This window comes from Apteryx mantelli, chromosome 2 (genome assembly GCF_036417845.1).
Source record: "Apteryx mantelli isolate bAptMan1 chromosome 2, bAptMan1.hap1, whole genome shotgun sequence".
In the NCBI taxonomy this organism is placed as follows: Eukaryota; Metazoa; Chordata; class Aves; order Apterygiformes; family Apterygidae; genus Apteryx; species Apteryx mantelli.
Genome location: NC_089979.1, coordinates 110,056,350 through 110,081,426, shown reverse-complemented (window position 1 = coordinate 110,081,426; position 25,077 = coordinate 110,056,350). Strand labels below are relative to the sequence as shown.

The window sequence follows — 25,077 nt, the reverse complement described above, 5'->3', positions numbered from 1 at the left end:
AGTGCTTAAGGACCATATGATTTAAAGGCCTGGTCAAGTAACTTCACTTCTGCATGGAAGAGATTACAATCACTGGCACAGTTCCTCACTTTCTGGCCCATGGATGCATGTCCAGCAGTCTGAATGATGAAAATGGACTTTAAAATTCCTAAAACATTTCACGCTACCTGCAGATCAAGTCACTGTACTTCCCACTACAAACTAAAATACAAAAATAAAAATCAACACTCCCCTCCAAAATCCTATTGACCTTATACTAAATAGTTTGAACTACCCCTGAACACCAATCTCTATTTTACACTGGAGAAGATGGGAGAATTCTAAATAAGTCATCTTTTATCCACTGTGTCATTGTTTCATACATCAGTCTAAAAATATACTTTTTTCTAACCCTCTCCAATCCTTATCAATCTTCTTTACTGACATCTTATCTTATTAGCCCTCTCCACAGTAATGGGACAATCCAGTCTCAAACCGCAAATTCCTAATATTGTCTTCAGTCAGACAGTCACCTTTCCTTATTCATAGTGCTAATAATGAATAAATGAAAGGGGACAGGTATATGATTATCTATTGCTTCTATTTTTTTTTTTTTTTTTACGTGCCACTCACCTTTTACACAGAGATTAAAATACTTTCAGATACACTGAAGGAGTTAGGGAGCAGGCCATATGCACATGGGCACTCGGTCTGACCCAAATTACCCTATCTGCACATTCCCATTACCTCCCCAATGTGTATACTGTGAACTGGCCATGCAGCTTAATTTCCAAACAAAGAGGAACCTTATTCCAGCTGGAATTTCTTAACAATTAGGGCAGACCAGGCAGTTGATTCACAGTTCTATGGGAGTCAAGCAGCCTGTGTAGGTGGTATATGGCTCAAGAGCTATTAGTCAAAGAAATGATTTATTGCTAAAGGATGAATTTAATTCCTGGTGTTATTGCTTCCAAAGACTATGCTAAATACTTTGTGGTGCCCACACAGTGATCAGAATAATTCTGAATGCAATAAACAAGAACAATTTTCAACTATTGCCAATAGTGGCTTCAAATCTGAAATCAGAGCAATAGATGACCACACGCCATTTATATGGTTAAACATAAACACATTCATACTACATTTTGCAAACATAAAAAATAAAAATGGAGCCTGTTCCATTCTCTAGAGGACCTGGTGACAGACAAAGCAGTAAGGAGAGTCTCGCTCTTGCCCCATCCATTTCCTGGGCTGTAGGGACAGCACCACAGTGCTGAAAACATTAGATCCAGCTGTGGTGGTTTCCCCGCTTGCAATCAGCATGGAGAAGTGATGCCTCATATAAAGCACTGATCGTGTTGTGAGGATTCTGGGCAATGTATGGAGCATGTGTAATTGCTCAGATATCTACAGCTTAATCCAATTCCCAGTTAAGCCACCAGAAGATCCTGAATCGACATGAAAGATGATCTGGATCCCTACATGGGAAGTGCAGACCTGTTCCTATGTTGTGACATTAATGAAGGAAAATTAAGTAATACTAAAAAGAAAAAAAAAATCAATTAATTGTGTTAAGAGCTCTGCTGAAGTTGTTTGGAGTCATAGTTTTTCCTCACTCACCAAGTGCATTTCAAAATCCTAAACCAAAACAAAACATGATTTGTAGCAGAATCAATCTGTAGTGTGCCCACAGAGATAATCACTGGTCAGGGGGTTTTCTTCCCTAAAATAAACTGAAATTGCAACCATGGTGAGTTTTATTAATTCTCATGTTAGGTTTGCTCCTAAGCCTTATTTATATGACCTTTTCTTTATTTTGCAATCAATTTAGTTCAACATTCACTGCTACTCAGGGGAATAAACCAGGAAAACACTCCAAAACCAATAAAAGCTGTGTACTTTTCTGGAATGCATGTCTTCCTTATTCCACTTCAGTATTTTCTTCATATAGTATGCACATACATACCTATCTGAATTAAAAAGAATTGCTGCAGGGTGAATGTATGTATATTCTGAGTATGTATATGATCAGACTACATCTCACACTAGACAGGTATTCTGGTGGTACTCTGAACTTGTCATCTAGGCCTTCATCTACTGTTCTCCTCTCCGGTCTCGCTAAAGCTGGTTCTTCAAGGTGTGTCTTTGCAGTGCTAATCTGTTCTCCAGGTGCTTATATGTAGACGTGCTTGCAAGAAGACAAGTGTGATAGAAAATATTTGCAATTTAATCACTGCCTGTGGCACACAGTATGCTCTGAACAAGCTGGTATTGGAAACCATCTGACTACCTTACTGTAGATTTCTGCCCAAACACACTTTCTTAGCTGGGCTAATAAGCTAGAACTGAATGATGTCCTTAAGCACGTCTGGAGTTCTGCAGAGACATCAAAACAAATATGCAGACGTACTCTAGACTTCAGCTTGCACTGAATATCTCCCCACACAGAAACGCTGTAATACAATCCCGCTGTACCCTCATTCATCTCCATTTATTTTAAGGCACCCTAAAACCTTGGATCCAGTCTATCTTACCAGTTTCATGTCCTGCAACATCCCTACTTGTCCCTCTTAGTCACTGACACATAGTAAGACATCCTTCTGCTCAATCATTTGGTACCGGTAGGAAGGATACTTCTTCTATATATGTCATGCCATTTCCAACAGGTTTTTGAACATCGCTGCCCCTGTGTCTTCACTTGCCATCCGAAACTATCTTTTCTCCCTAGCTCCAAATCCAGAATTTTCTATATTTCTCTATCATTGACATTCACTGTGGTCTTCAGATACATTACTTAAAAATATTTTAAAATAAAGTCTGCACATGAGACAGCAATAGCAAATGATCTCATTTTGAAAACAAACTAAATTGAGGAGTTAGGCAATTTTGTTTTCCTGTTTTGCAAAAATAAAACCTAGATTGGTATTTAAACCCAGCAGGTAGTACATTGCTTGCAGTGGAGTTTGCATAGATATCTGCTCACCTAAGAGCCTGGTTTTTTAAATGAACTATGAGTTGAAAGAGCAGATTTGAGTTTCTCTGAATATAAACATATCCAAGAGCAAGCTTTGGAGGTACCATGTTATCTACATGCTTGAGCAGATTATTTTTGGTAGTATAACAAAGCTGGCTCTATGATCTCTTGGGGCTCCAACTTTTTACCAAGGATTAATCTACAACATCTTCAATTACAGCATTTTATACAGAATCATGGCAACCTGACCTAGTCTAACTGATTAAGCAATACTCAGCCCTTCACAGGGACAGCTTTGCAACTGTTTTTGTAGTTTTTGCTCCATGGCTTGTCCTCACCAAAAAAGGCACAGAGTACGTTTATCATGTAGCTGACTTTTAAATTTTCTCATACTGGCTCAGGAGCTTTTTCCAGAGACTAAACACATGTGATTTTAAAAGTCAACATTTCCCATCAGGCAGCCCTAAAGCTCACTTTCTGACCAGCAGACTAACTTCCTGTGACTTCATGCTATAAATTAGAAGCTATTATATCACACCCCTCTCAATAGTTAACTTGAGTTTTTAAGTATAAGCCTTCTTTTATTCTCATTTATCAGTTGTACTAAGTAGTCTTGGTCATAGTTTGAGGACACAGTTCCTGGTTCTTGATAGCATTTTCTGTGAAAACAACTGTGATACAAAGCACTTTAAAATAAATAACCTGAAAGAAGCAATTTGTAAAATGGAAAAACTCTCTTTGAATTCAATTAGATTAAAAACAACTCTTACTAGAGGAACCAGGAAAAAATAGTTTAAAGAAAAATGGATGTATATTTTAAAAGTTTTATTTCTCATTGCCTTCTAGAATGCACAAAGTCCCCCTTTCTCAAGCTACTTGCTTCACTAACAACACTAAATTTAAACAGATTTCAAGTGCACAATGATTTGTTTTCAAAATAAAAGTGCATATCTGAATGCAAATTGTTCAAGTTAAAACTTCAGACTTTCACATATTTATACAAAAAGAGAAGAGACTACAGGAGAAAGAAAATAGGAAAGAAACCCAAGAAATAAACATCTAGTATCCGTTTATGTGCCAAAGACCACTCTTAAGTTTACTGAAAGAAAATTTTAGAGACATCTGAAACAAATCTGAATAATTTGTCTAAAAGTGTTATTTGTGTTCAGTCCCATTATGTAATATTCTTTAATCCAAAATCATCTGGAAGGGACTATATCCTTTCTCTCCAGGATTTTTCTGGACTGTGGAGAAAAAAAAAAAAGCTGAAAAAGTGAACAGGTACTATAGCACTTCTAACCCTTCCCTAATTCTCTGAGGGGCAATAGCGCAGATCAGTCAGCTTCAAGGTCATTTATTAGCATTCATTTTAAAGCATTGCTATTGTATGTATTCCTGTGCTTGCAGACTGAACACTGACCTCTCTTCGCATTCTTGTCAGTCTTAACACTGCATCTTTCAAATCTGAGATCACCCTAATCTATTCAGTATAAAGTTCATATTTAAAATATTAAATGACAAGTACTACTGCAGCAAAGATCTAGCCTGGCTTGAGGTTTGGAAGACCTTTCTGGTTTGGTCTGTTTTAAACATGGAAAAACTCCTCCCTTACCTCTCAACACACACTTGTAGAAAGTATTGCTTCATAAAAGCAAGCATTGCCTGTCTAATCCTTCATTTCTATTGGTATTCAGAGATTTGAAAGAAACATATAAGCATACATTTCACCCTAATACTACACAGAGAGCAACTTTCCCTGCATCCCTGGAATTACTCCTTAGGCACAATGAACTGAAACACTATAAAGTGCAGAGTGCTCTTCTAAGGCCAACTCAGACTCCTTTCTGAGCTGCTTTTTCCAGTGGTGACTCAATGCATAGATATTTCATCTCTAAGAAGTTCTAACTTCTAGCATCAGGGTGGCCATAAATGATTTTTACCACGTCATAAAGCCAGAAATCACCCTGATGGCAATGACATTCCTCTACTTACAGTACACTAGAGGCACAAATGCAGCTATTTGAAGAAGCAGCTGAGGCAATACAAACCTTCTGATTGAGAGAACTGGGATTAGCTGACAGTGTCCCTATATTCTCATTCCCTCAGCCACTTTTTTCCTAGTTTTCCAGAATAACTGTTCTGGACAAAACGTGACCCTTTATTTTCCTGGTTGGCAATAACAACTTGGCTTATGGTGCTCTTACTGGGACAGCACGGTTTTATGGGCAGAGAAACTCACTGGCAGCCAGGAGACCTACTTTCTAAGCCCAACTACTCATCCGTTTTGTGTTTGCTTGCAAGTCATTTCACCTCTCATCTTCTGTTCCAGTCCTTCCTATCCATACCTTAACAAGATTACAGTGACCCCAGAAAAAGTCTCATACTTAGGTCTGTGGATGTGGGTAGAATGACAGGGCCCTACATGCCTTCTTTGAACATCTTGAGGTATCAACTATATAAAAATCTGTGGATTTATGCCAAAATCTGCAGGTACCTACAGTGCTAATGAGGGTAAAGTCTGTCTTCACCTAGGACCTACTATTCCTTATTAAATACTGGCAAAACTATACAGTGGGAAACAGACCTGGCCCTTTTATAGGCTGAGCTTTTAACAAAGAAATATCAGAAACTTTGATGAGACCATGTGAACAAGGGCAGCGTTTTAGCTGTGTTCAAGGACTACTGCCTACATTTTAAGGGCAACTGACTGAAGATCTGAGATGATTTGCTATCTCACTGGATGACTCTGAGCAAGCCTGGAACACAACATAAAGGCCTCGATCCCCACTTCTCCATTCTAACCAGTAGACAATGTTCTCACTCTTATGCTGAATAAAACCTGGTGTATCTACCTCTCCCACCTGTGAATTCAGTGAATTCATCTTGAAAATCATGTATTCAAAAGATCTACCTAACAGTGCTTTTTTTTTTTTCTTCCCCTAAGAATGTATGGTCCTATACCAAAGCTGTAACTTACTTCCAGTGTCTGCCAAAACAAAACATTTCCTGAAATAAAAGAAAGAAGGCATGTGTGTGCCTGTGTACACATGTGTAGACTGAGGATGAAAAGCTAGCCATTTCATAACTTCCATCAGAATATGACTAGACTAAGCCTTCTTTCTAATCAAGGTCTAACTTTTGGGAGTCACAATAATGGACAATATTGTGACCTCCCCTTATTATTATTAGCTATACATATTATTATCACACAATTTCCATCTTGAATAGCAACAGCAGCGGACATGAAAATAAAGAGCAACTTCATCTCAACTGAATTCTGATACTATTTATAGCCCATGCGTTGGGTTGTTTTTATTTGTTTGATTTATTTTTAACCAGGTGATCACCTGCTGTTTTATTTTCAGGTTGTGGGGATGGTGGAAAAAAGTTTTCTTCTGGTTTATGTTCTGGTTTACGGAATACAGTAGTAAATGCAATTAGAAGTACCTCCCAGTAAATCTAGCTGTAAAACAGCTTTTACAGATACTTGCAGTGATCTCTCCTTCAAAATTTATCTCCACTTTGTGTGATCTGCAAAACACATAACTTCTGTCCCTTTTGCAATTCTCAAGTGTATCAGAACTATGCCTATGTAACTCCCAGATTTTTGATTTATAGCATCTGATGACTAAGTGAAAAGAAATAAATTGCTATAGTGACTTAGTCAGTAATTCCAGAAGAATACATACTTCTGATTTGGCTTTATATTGCTGTTTAATATCAAGAGGAACCCAGCAGTAAATCCTTTTCAAATGTACCATTTTCACCTCTCATCATTTCTGTGAACATTTGATTCAGGGATCCAATAAGCCCAATACGCTTACATAGCTTAGCAATGTTATTGCCCTATAGCACTTTTAAGAAATAACTGTCTTTACAGGAAACTAATCTTGGCTGAAATTGAGAGCTAAAGCTACTAGTATCTCTTGAAGGGCTTTAGTATTTCTGAAACAAACTTTGAATTACATTTACAATGTAATGCTATTGGAATAAAAATATATTTGAAACACAATCAGGTGAAAAAAGTCTAATTAAACTGATGAAGATTAAAAAAAGCCTATGTGATCTTAGTGGCTCTTGATACTGGGAATTTCTCATCTGCACTACCTAAAATAAGCTCATTATGTAACTCCAAATAGACTCATCTTTCCAATTGGGGGACGGAGGCAGTTTTGCTTTGAAAACTTTTTTTTGATACTTGGCAGTTTTCTAAAGTAAGTCAGGATTGAAAAATGGATCCCAAGTCAGGTATCTCCTAAAGGAGCAGACTGTGGATAAAGGTAGGCTTTCCGAACACTCATACTGCATTTATTAGGATAAACTCAAGATCCTGATTTTGATCTTTAAAAACTGTTAATTTTTGAGTCAGGCAAAAACATCTGATATAAAAGCTTTCCTAAAGCCATTTGACAAATAAAACACTGCCTCAGCTTTCAGCTTTCTTGGCTTTCAGACTGTAATCCTGCATTCAAGGAACTCTTTATCACCAGCATCTAAGGGAAAGCCATTTCAAATAGTTTTGACCTCACAGTTTCAGAGAGGCCATTATTATCTCTCAATTTTTTTTTATCATTACAGAAACATATCCTTATATCAACATTAATATAGAAAAAAACTTCACATGTGTAAATATTTCACATACTCCCCAAAATATACAATGAATAGATGTTAAAGTTGAGAAAATGCCATTGTACTCTTTTGGCATAACTCTATACTAAGAAAATCTCATCCTACAATTTCTGCATCAATGCCCTAAATTATGCCTGCATATATACGATAGCTTAAAAAAAAAAAAAAATCCAGTTCAGTCTGAAGAGTTCAAGCAAAGAATTCCTCTCAACCCTACATTAAGCTACATCAATGGCTAATTACCTTCATAAGCACCCTATTTCTAATCTCCAATATAGAACACAGTGAACTATATATGAATTTCTCACTCTGTGATCCCATTAAGAACCCACTTTTTCATAAGTAGAGTGTTATTCAGGAAACAAGATAAAAGATCTTATTTTACACATGGGTATTGCTAGCTGTTGCCCTGCTGTTTCTATTTTGATGATCTTGACAACGGGGACTGCAGTTTCCATGATCAGGCAAATTCAGCCTAGGTTATAAATAGGCAGCTGAACTACTAAACAAAAGGAAGAAAAATACAGCTGGTGAACTGGCACTACTAAACCATACTACTTGCCAAAGTATACACATAAGGCACCAAGATATATGGACAAGTTCCACCATGAGTTCTCTCTCCATCTTTCATACAAGCAAACATGTAAAAACTTTTCCTTATGTACATTACACTGGCTTTGTTTTCATATTCAAAGGTAAGCCTATCGCTTGCCTTTCAAACTCCTAAGGTAAAATAAAGCCAGGGAGAATTTATCATGGATATCAGTGCTGCTTGATTTTACCTTCATTTTTCCAGGCACATACAGTTTATGTAATTTATTTAAACATAATGTCAACCATCACTTTTTTTTTGCCCCCACATAACATCTATGTGAAGCCACAGCTTGAAGAAAAGTAAGCATCAAGGAAAAAAATTAGACATACCAGAAATAAGTACAAAACCAGTGTGTTTAAGCTGTAAAAGCACGAAAATAAAGACTTCTATTTTCCACTTTAGCTTTTCAACACAAAGCATAGTATGTAGAAGAGTTCAAGTCCAAGTGAAAGGAGTAATAACACTTTGTACAACTAATATCCTTCACTCACTCTCACTAAATGGCTCATCTAAAACCTTGTGGGGGCAGGGGGAGAAAGGTTACTGAAGGACATAAAGTATGTAGTAAATGTGTATTCCTGAATGAAAGTTGCTTCTAAAAAGATGTTTTGAGGTCAGTGTTTGACATTTAGCCCACATGTATGCCAATTGGATATTTATAAAATTTGTTCTTAACATTCAAGACGCACATGTAAAGATTCTTGAAGCTGCCTCTCTGCAAGCCTGGCTTAAAGAAGTATTATATACTAGCAACTGCATTTTGATGTAGCACCTACATTCATCTCATGTTTTGTATGTAGAAAATGCTGCATCAAAATACACAAGCATTTCTCAGCTTCAGTGCTACTCTTATATTTTATGTAGTCCACTAGAAAGACCAGAAGGAAACTATATGTGTAGTTTAAGTGTCAGCAACTGCATGCAACCCATTTAATGTCATACAGAAACTCTGATATACTGAAATTCTGAACAGAATCCCAGAAAGGCACTATTTTTATGATAGGATCATCCTTCCTCTTCCAGTGCCCATTGTTACCCTCTACGGCCTCCGCTTCTTAATATTGCAAAACCCGAGTGCACAACGGATTTGACACCCCTCTGGAAAATAGCATCTGAGACACAGGTATTAATGATTGTTTTTACAGGTGCCAATACAATAATATTTTTCAATGCATCTTCACCTCTGTATACCCCAAAGCTAGTCACACACAAGTTAATCAATGCCTTAAACTTTAATCAAAAAGTGTTGAGAAAGAAGCTGCTGCAGTATGATATAGATGAGCAACAACCTAACTCTGAAGTGGGTAACAGTGGTTCACAATGATTTGAAGAAATATGCAACAAGGTGGGTTATGCAGACAAGGAAAAAAAAAAAAGCGCAAACAACTGAAAAAGATCAGTAACTCACCCTTAACTCTGACTGCTGAACATTAGCAGCTAATCAACAACAGTTTAGCAATAACCCCTGTTTTTTAGTGGGAACTGTTGTTAACAAAGACCAAATGTAGTGAAAGGAAAATAACCTCTCTGGGCTTCTAGAGTCAGTGAGAGAAAAGATTTTTCGAGAGTGCAACAGAGAACAGGAGGCCCTTTCCTCCTGCTTTTCCATCTGCCCATGACACAGAGGGCTCCCAGGAAGTAGCTTCTCTAAGGAAAAGTCATCCTGCCCTTTTAGTTACTCTCCCTAATCCTTCAGCTCTAGAAGGCCATTTGTTTTAACACATCATTGAAAAAACAGCATGATTTCTCCTCATCAGTAGTTACAAAAAATTCAGGCTTTCTTGTTTTTTTTTTTTTTAAATAATTGCAATTCAGATTTTTCAGCTAGTTTTTACATAAACTTATGGAAACAACAAAAACAAACACATCTTAAAAACAACAATGTAAAAGCCTATCAGATGAAGACACAAAACATCTTACATACTTTAATCTCATGATCTGAAGCCACGTTGCTAGCCCAACCTGTGCAATGCTTTCCAGTAGGAAGGTGAGAGCTTCTTTCACTTCATGGGCATAAGCGAACCATTCAAGCAAAGAACCAAGTCAAAACACTGATAGGAGGTGCAGAAACCAGTGTATCACTTTCCTTGCAAGCAGATGGCAGCCCAGACGCAAGAAACTGGCGGACTTCTGAATCTGCTCTTCCCACATTTCATTCAACAGCATAGGCTGTCTTGACATAAGAAGCAAATTAAAGAACTGTTCAGCACCGGTGAAGTCTCGTGCGGAGAGCCCTGTGCAGCTTTGGGCACAGAACTTCAAGACAGATACAAGCTAACTGAAGAGAGGCCAAGAAGAGCCATAAGGAAAAATGATCTACCAAACAAGCTGGGTCTATTCAGCCTATAGAGGAGGAATTTGGATAGGGGGGAGAGGGCGCCCATATTGAAGATTTTTAAGAACTGGCTATGTTCAGATAGCATGTGTCAGAAAAGGTACAGGTAGGTTTGACTCCAACTTGAGGGAAAGACAAAGGGCCTCTTGAGATCAATTCCAGCCCTGTATTTTGCTACGATTTGGAAATGGATCCTTCAAAATAGTAACAACTACTTTGCTTATCCTCAGAGGAAGACACCTCCATAACAGTCCCATATTGCAACCTGTCCTTTTCCCAGTCCATTATTATAATTTATTCCCATTCTAAAATATTCTTCACACTGCCAGAGCAGCATAAAGACACTTCACCGACACTAAGAATCAAGCCCAAAATATCAGTCAAGTTCTTTATTCATATCTCTTGGATATAATAATTATTCTATAATTAAAGGACTATAGCTTTTAGGTTTTGCTACAACACAATTAGCTATCAAGGCTTTGAATAAAATAGAGTTTTAAAACAGAAGGTTATGACAGCATTAAAAAAATGATTAACATGTCAGTAGAATCTGAGCAGACAGTTCTTTAATAATGCTGGACAGGGAGTTTAAGGGAAAAAATGCTTCAGAGAAGTAAATGAATATTCCTTCCAGCAGAATGATTTCTTTGAAGACAAAAATTAAATTATTCAGGCGTCTCTGCCTCCCCCCCCAGAAAGAATCACTTTGAAGGTAAAATACCTACCCAAAGAAATTAAGATGGGAAGCAGGAAGACAAAGAAAAAGCATACTCCAAGGGCCAAGTATGCAAGACTGGAAAAAACTATTCAGTCAAGGTATAATCATCAGATTTCCCCTGAATTATATTTATTTAATATGAATATAAAGGTGTGCAGAAGAGATAAATAGGTTACTGGAAGGAAAAAAAAATCAGAGCTCTAAAACACTGTTGCTGTTTCATTGCTCCCTTTGTGTCTCTTCAGAAAGCATCACCATTATCAAAGAGAACTGCTTGCTGCAAGTCAAACAGATTTCAGTTCATATTTGAGACTAAGCTGCTAGGAAACTAGGAAACTAGGAGAGTAGGAAAAGAGAAACAGAAGTAGATAAAATAGCACTTAGTGGTTCACCCTTAGCAGTGCTTGACAGATTACAGTCAGGTTTTTAGTACTCATAAATCTCAGGCATTGAACTTCTTACAGGTGGTAAAGAAGAGAGTTTACACGAACTTTTACTTCAACATCAGAGCCACCTTCTCCCTCTTTGCTTTGGAGGACAGGAAGAAACTGAGCTTCCTCTGACCTCCCCCATATATTCGCCATGAGATGAAACAAAATATACAACAGACTTTTCTGTATGAACAAAAAAAGTTCATAAGTTGGTAATTTCTACCAAATATCTGCCTCTGCCATTTGGCCTGAGAGTCAGCTTTATTCATTCATTTGCTTTTATTAAACTATTTAGGAATTTTTGCTCAAAGCAACTGAAAATCTTAAAGACAGGCACAATAGAGAGACCCTTGGTAACCCTTGAATTAAACAGCTTTCCCTGATTCCACTACAAAATGTAAAACAATTTGAATGCAATAGATTGTGTCATAACTCTGCATAAACCCTCTGGGGGCAGAAAACTGGAATTTTTCAATTTCAAATGCCATGGGAGAAAACAAGAACACATTCTCCTTTCAGTCCTATTTCCTTACCTAGAATATATATTTATACACAACCTCTGTACTTGCCTTTGGACATATATGAAACCCTGACACTAATTCAGAAATAATTTAGAAAAAAAAGTGGACTTTCTATTTTATTACCCATCTCACTTCATAAACCAAGCAGATTTTCCCTAAGGCCTCATGAGATGAACGAAGAGAACATACTTTGTTTCAGCCCCTGGTGAGATACATCAGATGTTCCTCTAGTCAGTCCTTGCGAGCAGCATAGCAAATATTTTTCAGAGGCTGCATCAAAAGTCCTGTTCTGATGGATGCATAAAATAAGGCAGATTCACAGCAGCATTATAAACAAGAGAAAAAAGACCAGTGAAAAAACAAAAATTTAGGCTACCTGTGTGTTTCTGAAAGTTGTAATTGGGAATAACAATTAAAAACAATGTGGAGAAAGAATTATACTGTGTGCTACTATACCACTCACATAACTGCTTCCCTGCTACCTATTAGGCAAAATGAGATGACGGTAGCGAGTTCTCTATTGTTTTTCTCCCCTTATAAAGAATAATAGTTGCAACAGTTTTCAATGAACAAGCACCTGTTTGGATCCAGTTCTAGCCAATCTTTTTGTTTCCACCAAATCAACCCTTTACACCAAACATGACAATAACTCTTGTCTTCTGAAGACTTGAGCAGGAGAGAGATTAAAAATAAATTATTAAAGGAAGCATCAGCCATCCTTTGAGATAGGAAAACATTAAAAACTGAAAGGTGTTGGGGCCCTTGCAGTGCTTCAGAACAATAATCTATATGAGATATAGAGCATGGAACTAACACTGTTTAGGATTAATTGCTTAGCACAACTTGCTTAGCATTAGTAGCTAAATTTGCTGAAGCCTTAGGCCTCAGGCTGTAGCCGTTGCTACGTGCTTTGAAGTAGTTTTACCAAGGACACTGGTGCAGCTGGGAATGATACATCCTGAGAAAGTACAGATAAACCAGCAGAAGCCAGTGGGAACCAAGGTTAAGGGCTAGACAGCTTTGCTAAACAAGCAGCAAGGTACAAGGCATGACCGCTGCGTGCGTGATCGGTGCAATGATTGGCTACCTGTGACATAATCTGTATGAACCACAAATCAAGGGCCAGAGCGCCGAATACCTGTACTTATAAAATGGGCAAATTGCTGAATAAAGATGGAATTGAACCTGCATTCTGTGAACGCGTATGATTCATTCCCGTCACTCCCGCGGACCGCGACAGAAAGGTAATTACAAGCAGATTAAATTGGCCTTTTCTTGTGACCTGTGCATATGTTGCGCCCCAAACCATACATATTTTGCTTTCAGGTGTTTAAATTTTGTTCATTTCTACCATGTGGCAACAGTTTGTTAAAATACCATGTACAGAGCAGGCAGCTACTTCAGTAACCAAACAGACCATGTTCCTCCATGCTTTACTTTCCTTAGGAAGAGATGACTGTAATGACTTCAGTTTGTTATCAACATACCTGTCCTGGCTTCCTTCTGTGATGTGATAGAGACGATTAGCACCTCCATCAGCACAAGCTCTCAGAGTGGCTGCAAGTTAAGAAACAGAACATCAGTGTATTGGCATTATAAACAAGAAACAGTTCTATGTTTATGTAATTACTGACATTTCTGTGTAAACTTAGTGTCCATGGTAGAGCAGGGAATAAACTTGAGAGCTCACATGGCTTTTAGCTTTCTATGCTTGACTTCGTTTCTTCTTTCTCTAAATACACATTTGAATTGGTTTGATCAAACTTGTGCACTTTGCTTTCCAAATAGCTTATTTCTATTTATTCTAACCTAGTTCTCAAGTCAGCTTAAACTAAATGGGGGGGAAAATATTCAAAACCAGAACAGGGATCATCCTCCATGTATGGGAATGCACTTGTCTAAGCAAGTTAGAACTTGCACCTTAAACCTAACAATTCTCTCCCACAGGCAAAATGTTTGTAATAGTGGTTTTGTAATGACGCACAAAAATTGAAAGAAGATGTTAGGCCTGACAATCCCATTTTTTCTTTTTCTTTTTTTCCCCACTTATGATATGAAACTGATGACTCTACTACCGCTCCTATTCTGTTCCACAAACTGTTTGAATCATCTGATATAAAGCAAGTGGATTAGGTTTGAGTATTAAATTTTGAACTATCCTGATCCAAAAGAAACAAAGCCACAATCAATTTCAGTGCTTCCACACAACTCAGGGACCACAAAGGGCACGTGCTAGTAATTCCAACCGATTTAGATTGTACTAACAAGCACAGATGTGCTGTTTTGTTTTGATCCTTTTACTAGATTTAAGTTAGATTGCAGAAGAAAGAAAAGTAACCTAATTTTATTATTACAAAATAATACATAAATAGCTATACAATATTTATATGCATCCATATTAATGATCATTTAGCTAGCACACAAGTCTTTCATAAGATTTTAAAATATGACAAGCTATTAAAAATTGAAGATGACCATCTTGTCTTAGCAGTCTTTCATCAACTCTGCTTTGAGATGTTCGCCCCATAACAGCAACATGTAGGATGAAAGAAGCAATGGCAATTACGCTAGAGCAGAGCGTTCTTCCTGGTTCTGTGAGCAGAGAGACTGACTGGTAGGTTTGAGAGGGCTGAAAAATCACAGGGTCTGGGAGGAGGAGGGGAAAGGGAAAGTGAGGAGAGAGAAAGAAAAGGAACAGCCTGCCAAAGTTTGGGGGAAAACAAAAGGTATAAATAATCAGATCAGATGCTTCCTGCTGCTAAGAATCCAACTTTCAGCTAAAGCTGCTTTTCTTCAGTGTTTACTTCTAAGTCAGGATCATCTCTCAACAGGGATACAAGCCTACAGCTTTCCTGGTGGCACTCATCGAGTTGGGAAATCTGGCCTCCTTCCCTAGCTTAGACATCAACCTAGCCAGCCTATACAAATCCAGACACAGAAATTCATCTTTCTGCCCCTCTACATCTACTCTCACCTTTTTAGCCATTCCTTCTTATTCAGCAACTGAAGTCTCAGCACAGGGAAAGTTATTTACCATAAAGTCACTGCCTGGTACAATCCAGCCTCAGCTGAGGCTGCTAGGGGCCTTGGAAGAAAAAAAGCAGAGCACCACAGAAGCTACCAGTTCATCACATCAGTAGTTCTGGGTACAGCATTTTCTTTCCTGCAGGTTACAAGAATTTGCAGGGGAAGACAACTAGTGTTAGACTCCTCAGCACCTTTCCCAGCAATGCTCCTGTTACAATATCCCTATTCTCCCTTGTCCATATTCAGGCAGAGCCTGTTACTACCTTTTTCAGCCTCTTTGCTCAGACTATGCTCTGCTCTATCTCCTTATCCCACTTCCCTCACTCCTTCCAGTCTCTATTCAAATTCATACTAACCTGTCAAGGTCAAGCAGATCTGATCTTGACAGATCTTATTAGCTGAGATCTTTTCTTAATTAGGGTAGATGGCCAGCCACTTACAACACTAACTTACTGCTTCAGGGGGTTGTCAGGTTCCCTACCCATCCTAATGAATACAAACATCACATGACAAGAACATCTTTTTCCCTGTGGTTGACTGGAAGCTTTTAACTTCTCCTCTCACCTGAAGTTACAATTGAAATTAGATTAATGCAATTCCTTTCACCTGGTGATATTTGCTAAGCTCTTCTGGGAAGTTCAGCTCACACAGAATTTGGTAATAGCCCTTTGCAAGGACAGTGTGTAATGCTTGTCCTTAAATTAGCTATCCTGACCATCGGTTTCTTTAACAGATATAAAGCATCCAAGTAAGGCCTAGCATCTACCCAATTATTGAATCTCTTCTTCCCTGCTTCAGCTACAAAAGCAATTCATCAGTTGATGCATTTTTTATAACCAAAACCATAAGAAAGCTGCAGAAAAATTATTCGCTAACTTCAGGTACTGAACCTGCCTAACAGAGGCTTTCTCAGCCTAACAGAACCCTATTTTTTTCTTTGTGAGAATAGTGATTTCTACATCTATTCTTTCAAGTTTTAAAGAATAAGTGGCTCAGAACTTATGGGAAGAAAGAAGATAGGAGATACAGAAAAAAGAGATGAAAGAATCTACAATTCACCTCAAACACTTTAAGACAGGCAGAGCCTTAACTATTGTAAATTATCTCAATGGATCTACCACAATGTATGCCTGGCCTAATACTCTAGCTAATCATGTTATTTTAAAAGCACATTACCAAAAAACAAACCAAAATGAGGATGTACTGTGAAAAAAATCAGTCTTCATTCAGGCTAGTACACATAAACTACTGAGATTTTTACAAAGAGCTAAAATAGCTTTCCTGAAGGTGCCTGAGTAACAAGCCTCTGACTCCTGTATGCCATTCATTTGGGGCAACTATTTGATATCTCGAATCAAAACAGTTGCCTTATGTAACTGGAATTTAAAGTTGTCCCCTACATTTATTCTTATCACTTCAGCCGTGCTGTAAATTTATTTAGAAAAACTATTTATGAGGTACTGATCCTTTCCCAGCAAGTTAATAACTTACACTTGTATGAACCAAAGCCCCAGGTGCTTTAAGTAACCAGCAGGTAATTAACTGATTGGCTGAAGGCCAGTAAATCATATTATTTCCATGGCTATGAACTAAGTCATGCTTGATATAAAGTAATGATATATATTAGCTGGAAGAACATGTGACATTATTATCTGGAAGCGTTTATGGAGATGGTCAGCAATTCAAAGCTTACAATTCAGATGGAAAATTCTCTATCAAAAGATAATAGGAACTGATTTTATACAGTGCCTTTTATATTAGAGACAAAATTACTTTACAAACAACAATTTGGCCAGGGCATAGCACAGCAACTCTATAGGCAAGTCTCTAGGCATTTCACAACAGCTCACACAAAACCTCATTAATTATTACAGCAGAAACTGAAGGACCTGAACAAGATCAGGGCCTTGTTGTGCTCGGCACCGTAAAAACAGCGAGACCTTTTCTCAAGAAGTTTACAACTGACACCGATGAGGCAACAAAGGAGCTGGTGAAAAGAGGCACAGAGGGATGAAGCGAGACGCAAGTCAATGGCAAAGTTATCTTCCAGGGTCACTGAAATGGCGGAAAGGGCCTGGGGAGAGAAGAATAACTTAAGCGGTCTGCCAAAACATGGAAGGTGCCACACGCACCTCTTCCAACTCCAAAAGTGACTGTCCCATTACTGGAGGCTTGTTCCTCTCAAATTTGCCAGGCAAGCTGCGCGTGAGAGGACGCTCCTGCTTATTTCAGTCTAAAGAACTAAGCTGGTAAGGACGTTATTTAAAGGCTTTCAGCTTAGCCTGCCTCTGTGAACTGAAACAGATTAGGGGACGGTCATCCAAGCAGCTTAGCCAGCAGATCTAATGGGTCAGAAGGACCGTAACCTCTGGCAAAGATATTGCGGCATGCAGTTGGGGCAGTAACGTTTCCAAGCAGCACAACTGAAAGCAGAGGAGAGACGTCCTTAGCCACCCTGTTCAGCTGGATAGCCCCTAGCTACAGGTTCATGCTTGTGTCATCAGAAGAGAGGACACTAAGAGCACAAGCATCAGCATGCAAGAGCATTGCAGCATCACCTCCATGTGTGAACCTGCACTCCTTGGAATTACCACAAATTACAACCTTTCCAGCCTGACTATCCTGCAATAAGTTCCACTCCTTAGAAATAGCTCTGTTTGTCAAATTACCACCTTATCCATCAAATTCATTATTAAGTCCAGTGAGAGATCTTACCCAAAACCCAACTGTTTTGTGCTGCTTAGTGGAAGGGTACAGAAGGGGGAACTCAATACCAGTGCCAACAACTGCTATCCAAGTTATCAGGAGCAGCAAATGTTCATCCTGGTATTGTCTGAAATTACCCTACGAGTAAATACCCTTCAGCTTCACCTACGCTGAGGAAGAGTTATGTCAAGAACACATTATGTGCCCATGTTATCTCTGAAAGAGATACTTTCCAATAAGTAACATGAATGAACAAATCGAGATCTTTCTGAGTTAGGACTTTCATTTTAAATGGTGTCTCTTTTAATAGGAACCAATGAACTATTTACCTTTAATGTCGGATGTGTAAAGGCCAATTTTCGGGCCATCAGTGAATATGCTTTTACAAAAACTACCCTAACGCAATAAAACTAATGAAACAATCTCCTTCAGTAAATACAAATAACTTCCTGTAATTTTGAAACAGGATACGAACACCATATGAAATAATAAAAGGAAGGTCTTGGCTCTGAATTAACTAGTCCTGAAGCTTTTTGCAGAAAGAGGCAAGTATTTTGCCTCAGGTTTAACAGCACTGCACATGGTAGGCGAGGGAAAAGACTGTACAGAACAGATGCAACTCTTGTGGACAGAGTTAGGCAAGGGTATAAAAAGGATAAAAGCCAGGGAATAAAAGAAAATATATTTATCCAAAGCATTAACACCTGGGGAAATAACTTCTATTATTACTTGCAGTTAGCATTTAAAATAAGTTATTTTTTCAAACAGGTCTTGAAATTACCCCACATTTTTGCCCATATTCTAATTTATGATGTCTCCCCTAGAACTGCCTTATATTCCCACTGTTCTTTTTCTGATCTTATGTAACTTCTTCTAGGTATGCAATCTGTTTCCCTCATCCATTTATTGATTCAGTAACCTGGCAACCATAATTAACCTGCCAGCATAATCTACACACAGGAGAACCCTGCTTAATTAATGACTTGGCATGCTAGCAGTAATACGTAAGTGATAATATATGGTAGATATGCAAAGAATTGCTTGCTTTGCTTGATACATGTGGCTAACACCTTTTTGTCTCAGCATTAATAAAAAATATCAGTTACTAACAACAAAATGTAAAATCTGTACTTATGTTCTCTTTTCCCTTTGACCTGCAGAAGCTGCAAAAATACACTTTTAAAAAATCCAGAGCTTTGCAGGGCTGCAGATTGCTAGCTAGGGGATACGTTTACATCTCAGACTATTCCCTCCCACTTGTGTGATTCTACCTGTGTAATCAGGACTGTATGCAACTCCTCTTATATACCAAATACAGTGCAATGCAGACATCTCTACTTTGGTACCTCTGCAACTTTGGCAAATCACCTGTCAGTCCTTAGCAGGTTTCTGCTTTGCAGTTGGACAGTGGTGTTGCTAAAAGCCTTTTTGACCATTTAAAATAGATCTATTCTTAAGTTAATTTGTCTAAAACTAAAAATGTTTATGTCTTGTCACTGGTATTTTATATTTGCAGGAGTGCACAGGGCTTTAAATAACCATGATTAAGAATGTTAGTTGCTCTCAGGATATTCTGTAGTTCCAATGAAACTAAGGAGAGATACAGTTGCTTTCTAAACTGGTATTATAGGTGCTATCATGCTGCTGTAAGTCAATGGTAGCGAAGAGCAGTTGGCCCTCTATAGTAGTACTCAGTACTTTCTAGGGTTGAGCCCATTTTTAGGAATTTCACCCCCCCCCCCAAAAAAAAAAGACCACATAAACATCAGCAACCTGCTTTTTTCTGCCTGTGGTGATCTGCAGTTTTGCATACATGCTTCCAGCCCAGGAACAAATTTAAGTTTTACAAATATTGTAAACAAAACAGTGGCTGCTATTCTTACATTGTCTGCGTACCCAAGAAAGGCCCATCATCTACACGTCTCATACCTGACTTCTACACCATTCTAGATCTGTATCATTCAAAGAACATAAAAGCCCAGTAGTCCTCACATAAATAGTCCACCAACACCAGAGCTGGCAGCCTGCTTCCAGGTGGAATACATTATGGCCCTCAGGGAAAACTACTGTACATCTAGTAAAGGTAATTCTGTGTTTCCTACATAATTGCTGTGTTTCTTTAATCACTCCACCTTGAGCTGTAAACATCATAGAGATCTCAGCTAAGCAGAGGTAGGATTAAGCAATTAAAATATGAGAATACAAGGAAGGAACCAATGATGATTTAGGAAACACTATTCTTTTCTCAGTGCTTTGATTCAGTATCAAGCAAAATCAAGCAAATGACACAAACCCAGGTAACATGTCTTCCTAAAAAGTTCACCTAGAAATGAAACAAAGGGAAAATGTAAACAAACTATTTCTCCCACAAACAGCTCCCTGCATTTTAGCCAAAAACTAAGTTACACAATTATCTAATCAAAACTTTGCTTTTTAAAAAAATCACATTTCCTAAGAAAAAATCAAAATCTCAGTGCTCACTTTGGAAAAAAAAATAGACTGACCTTTTTAAAACAAGTTCCTAAGTACCCAAATACTCAACTGCAAGCAAAAAACTGAGTATCAGTAAAAATACTAGGAGCAATATGCTCTCAGAGACAGAGGCAAGTGAGCAACTATGTTTCCACTAGACCGAATTTCTGAACTGTCTTCAGGTACAGTTCCACGCAATGTTCATTACCATGATTCATATTCAAAGCTGCTGGGTTTGAAGCAATCTCTTGTCAGGCGTTAGATTTAATATTCCTACAATCCTCACTTAGCATACGATTTTCTCTTCTCTTTCCTGCCATTCTTCTCACATTCTGTCAAAACAGCAAGCTTCACAGCTTACCAGGCTTCCCTACACCCGCTGCCGCAATGGGCTCAGCAAGCTACAACAGTGGGAGCAGCCGCCTGTTGCATCAGAGTTAAAACCACGAGGAGAGAACACAGACATCAAATCAAGTGTTTGCTGCCATCCCTTAGACTAAAGTCAAGGTGACCGTTTTATGACAAGGCCATGTGTCTTGCCTGCCACTGGGGGAAGAAGCATAAAGGAGTTTATTCATTTCCTCCTTTTTACATTCTGTGTTTGAGAATGACAGCTAACCCAATAATGTAACACTCAATCATCTGGGTTTTTTTTGTCATGAGTGTACATTTATTATTATCAAGTAACACTAAAAAACACTGATTAAGACACCTAAAAAATTGGAAAAATGCATCAGAGTGCACAATGTCCATCCTGACTTTCTTCTTGATAAGCTACTGGTTTTCAATATCTTTAAAGAATTATTTGTCAAATCAAAGATCCTCACAGGTCATCAAACCTCTGGGAGATAAGAGGGGGATTCTAACTGTACCTTAGAAACTGCCTTTTTCAGGCTGAGAAGGAATCCAAGCTCTCCACAACCATGTGTTCTCATCTTACTGACGGCTGGTCTCTGATGCCAGGAATTCCCGGAGGAGAGGCACACAGCCTTCCCACCGTAACACACGCAAGCCCCAAGAGCTGGTGTAGGTCCTGCTTTGCTGAACTATGCACACGCGTTGCCGGCCGCGGAGGAACTTGGTCACGGATTGTGGCTTTTCCCTGGAACCTGCGAAATCAATAACTGAAATCTCTCACCAGCAGATGCGTACGCCAACCCTCACCGACTCTGTTAGTGCACATTCCCCATGAGCGCTTAAACTTGCCCTCCAATGCCATCCAAATTCACAAGGTCTGCCCTTGGGCCACACACAAGTCAAAACTCCAGAATTTTGTCTCAGATTGCGAGAGGCTTTACAGCAGTAATGAGCCATCACGGGGGCTTGATACAACATGCTGTCCTCCCCAAAGGGCAGATGCCATCAAAGTCATGACTGTTGTTAAAGATCCTGGGAACCACTTTGAGGTTGAAGCCAAAAGCAATGCTCTGACAAGGCTCTCAGCTCTGAGAAAAGAAGAGCTAACCCTATTTTGGATGCAGAGGGGTGCACGCTCTCTTGGCCATGCTTACTGGAGAAAAGAAGCATGGAGAAGAACCAATGCCACTACCTCCTCAGAAGTTTTTGGATCAACAGCTCTGCTACAGCTCTCTGGAGATCCAGAAGTTGCATATGTAACTCACTGATCACTGATGAAGAATCCGGTTAGTCTCCAAAGCCCAGCTACTACAGTAATCACCCCTACTACCCTCCAGGATTAAATGTGGTCTTCATTCATAGTGCATGCCATCAGGTTGCCTTTCAAATATCATTTTCTTTCATTGCTTCTTAAGTACAACATGTCTCACTAACAAAACTTTACTGTAACTTGTCTATTCATGTCCTAAACCTAAAACAAACACATACATCAAAATATAACCGAAGGTAAAATAACTGCACATGTGTGCAGCTGTTTTTTTTCCTGCATCCATTACCTGATTTAGCAAGTGAAATGGAGAGGTTTCAACATCAATTTTATTTCCAAAGTTTTTAAACTATATTGTTTAATAATTCAGTGTAATGTGCACTGACTTCAAGCTTTGACTGCAACTTTTTATTCCTTCATTTCATATTTTCCATTGCTGCAACATTGATTTCTGACACAATGAAGATAAACAGCTACAAATATGATGGAATGCCCCAACTGTTTGCGATTTTAATTGCCAGTCAGAATTTTTATCAGGCAAACTGTAGAAGCAATCTGACTTGATTCTTATATGGAAGAAAAACTGTCAAAAAAAAACCCAATTCACCTTTGATGGTACTAAAATACATAAATGTGCACAAAAGACCAGACAGTAAGGAGGAAAGAGCAACCTCTTTTTGATCTTGCATTACTGATTCAATGCTGCATGCAGCAACCTCCATGAAATCACAACTCCCCACCCCACAGTGAGGAGAAAATAGGGCAGGCAGGGAGGCAGTATGTGGGAAAGGATGGTCAGCAAAGCCGAGACAGCGAAGAGGGAAAAATAACCCCCTCTTAATAGAGGCCACCAGCAAAAGTAGGTTCCTCCTCAAACTAGGACTGCTGTTCTTTGTCTGTTCTGCCTCCACTGAACAATATCCATTAATAATTTAGGTCAACCTTCAAGTGTAAAGCAATGAGAGTGATAAGTTTATATGCATGACTATGATTAAATATTTTCACCTAACACATTAATATTTCAAATTCTGTTTGCCTAAATTGGATTTGCAGTAGTCTGCAACTCGTCAAAAAAAAATTAATCACACACTTATTTTAAATAGCACAAAATACGTTAATTCACATGCTACTAAAATACACAGTATTCTTTAGCTGCATAGAATATATTTCCAGACAAACATTTTATGTCATAGTCTTACAAAAACTTTTGTCTGTCAAGGAAATTTCAGAACTCAAAGTTAGAAACTCCAATTTTATTAAAAGACAACTAGAATATTACAATGCATAAATCTCTGAACAAATCAAACTTGCACTGACATCTTCTTGAAAAATAATTTAAACCATTCAAAGGAATAATCTTGGTCGAAAAGCTGTTTGGAAATAGATATCAAAAAAGAAGAACAAGAAAGGAACTAGAGATGGAAAAATTAAGACAGCACATCCAATTTCCTAACCCATGTGGAACTACTCCTTATAATGTATTTTCTAACGTTTTGATAATAGACTGTTGCTTTGTGCTCATACTCAATAGCCTTGCGTATAGGTATTTTCCCTTGCTCTTAACAGATAAGTTGTTCATTAGATTTTCAACCAAACAATAATACGTTAATAAAAACAACAGCAAGAGAATTGGAACAAAAAAGAAAAAAAAGAGGAAGTATTCAATTTGAACCAAAAAAAAGTATTGGGAAGTTATTCTTTAAAGGTAGAAAAAACAATTTAATTTGAGAAATGGACACACATTTTGAAACTAGCAGAAATTAACTGAATAATTTAAAAAAATGAAATTATGCTGCTATATTGGAATTACTTGCCTAAAACATTAGTAGCAGCTAATATCATTACTTCATTTGTGACAATTTCACCCCTTGTATTTGACTAACTCACACGCCCTTTCCATTCTCTTAACTCTTAAATTTTCGTAGTGGAAAGCCACAGTTGAAGTTTTTCCAAGAAACTGGAAATACAGAACTAACTATGAAGTAGGCTTATTCTTGCATGGTTTATTTTGTATTTGGAATAGCTACGAGCATGTATACATTGGCATTTGCACCAATGTAAACCAGAACGACTTCACGGGAACTAGTGAATTTGCATTGCTGTAACTCAGGTACTGGTACTTCAATACAGTGTAAGCACTAGCCTGAACACAATTCTGATATGAGAAAGCAGTGCTCCTTTCTGGAGGAGAAGAGTTATATCTACTTGCACCAGGACTAATTCTGGTCCCTGAAATATTGCTACACAAAATAAACCTAAAATTGAAATCATATTCTTGCTAGACACCTTCTCTTCACTAGATTTTCCAGTTGTCAAGAAAGAGGGTCAGTTAGCCAAGTTAGTACACTGACACAACTGACCATATCTACAGTATAATTTTGCCAAGTATATGTTTCTTTTGTTATTCATATAAGAAAAAGGGTAGAAAAAAGCTATAATGAAAGACAAAATATGACGTGATAGTTACATTCTTAAAATACTACAAAGGATGTGAGTTAATGTTGTAAAAAAAAATTATCACCAACATTTCTGTAAAGTTCTTAGTTATCTTTATAAAAGGATACATTAAATCATCACAGGACAAGAAGGAAGTTTATTTGGACAGACAGACTCAGTTACAAACCAGACCAGAAAGCTGAAAGAATGCAACTGTAATTCTGAATGCAAAATGATACTTCCCATTTGAATTCTCTTACAGAATCACAGAATCACAGAATGGTTGAGGTTGGAAGGGACCTCTGGAGATCATCTAGTCCAACCCCCCTGCTCAAGCAGGGTCACCTAGAGCACATTGCACAGGATTGCATCCAGGTGCGTTTTGAATATCTCCAGAGAAGGAGACTCCACAACCTCTCTGGGCAACCTGTGCCAGTGCTCTGTCACCCTCACAGTGAAAAAGTTTTTCCTCATGTTCAGATGGAAGTGTCTGTGTTTCAGTTTGTGCCCGTTGCCTCGCGTCCTGTCGCTCGGCACCACTGAAAAGAGTCTGGCTCCATCCTCTCGACACCCTCCCTTCAGATACTTGTACACGTTGATAAGACCTCCTCTCAGCCTTCTCTTCTCCAG

At 38.3% G+C, this 25,077-nt stretch overlaps 1 protein-coding gene across 7 annotated transcripts in view; it reads right to left on the bottom strand.

The window, feature by feature from the left end:
- TPK1 (thiamin pyrophosphokinase 1) overlaps nt 1-25,077 on the bottom strand; it is a 318,753-nt gene that overhangs the window by 183,244 nt on the left and 110,432 nt on the right. For all 7 annotated transcript variants that reach the window (XM_067291203.1, XM_067291208.1, XM_067291206.1 and 4 more), the window contains one exon: nt 13,670-13,739. In XM_067291203.1, the coding sequence (XP_067147304.1) occupies nt 13,670-13,739 (70 nt within the window). The remainder of the gene's footprint in view (nt 1-13,669; nt 13,740-25,077) is intronic.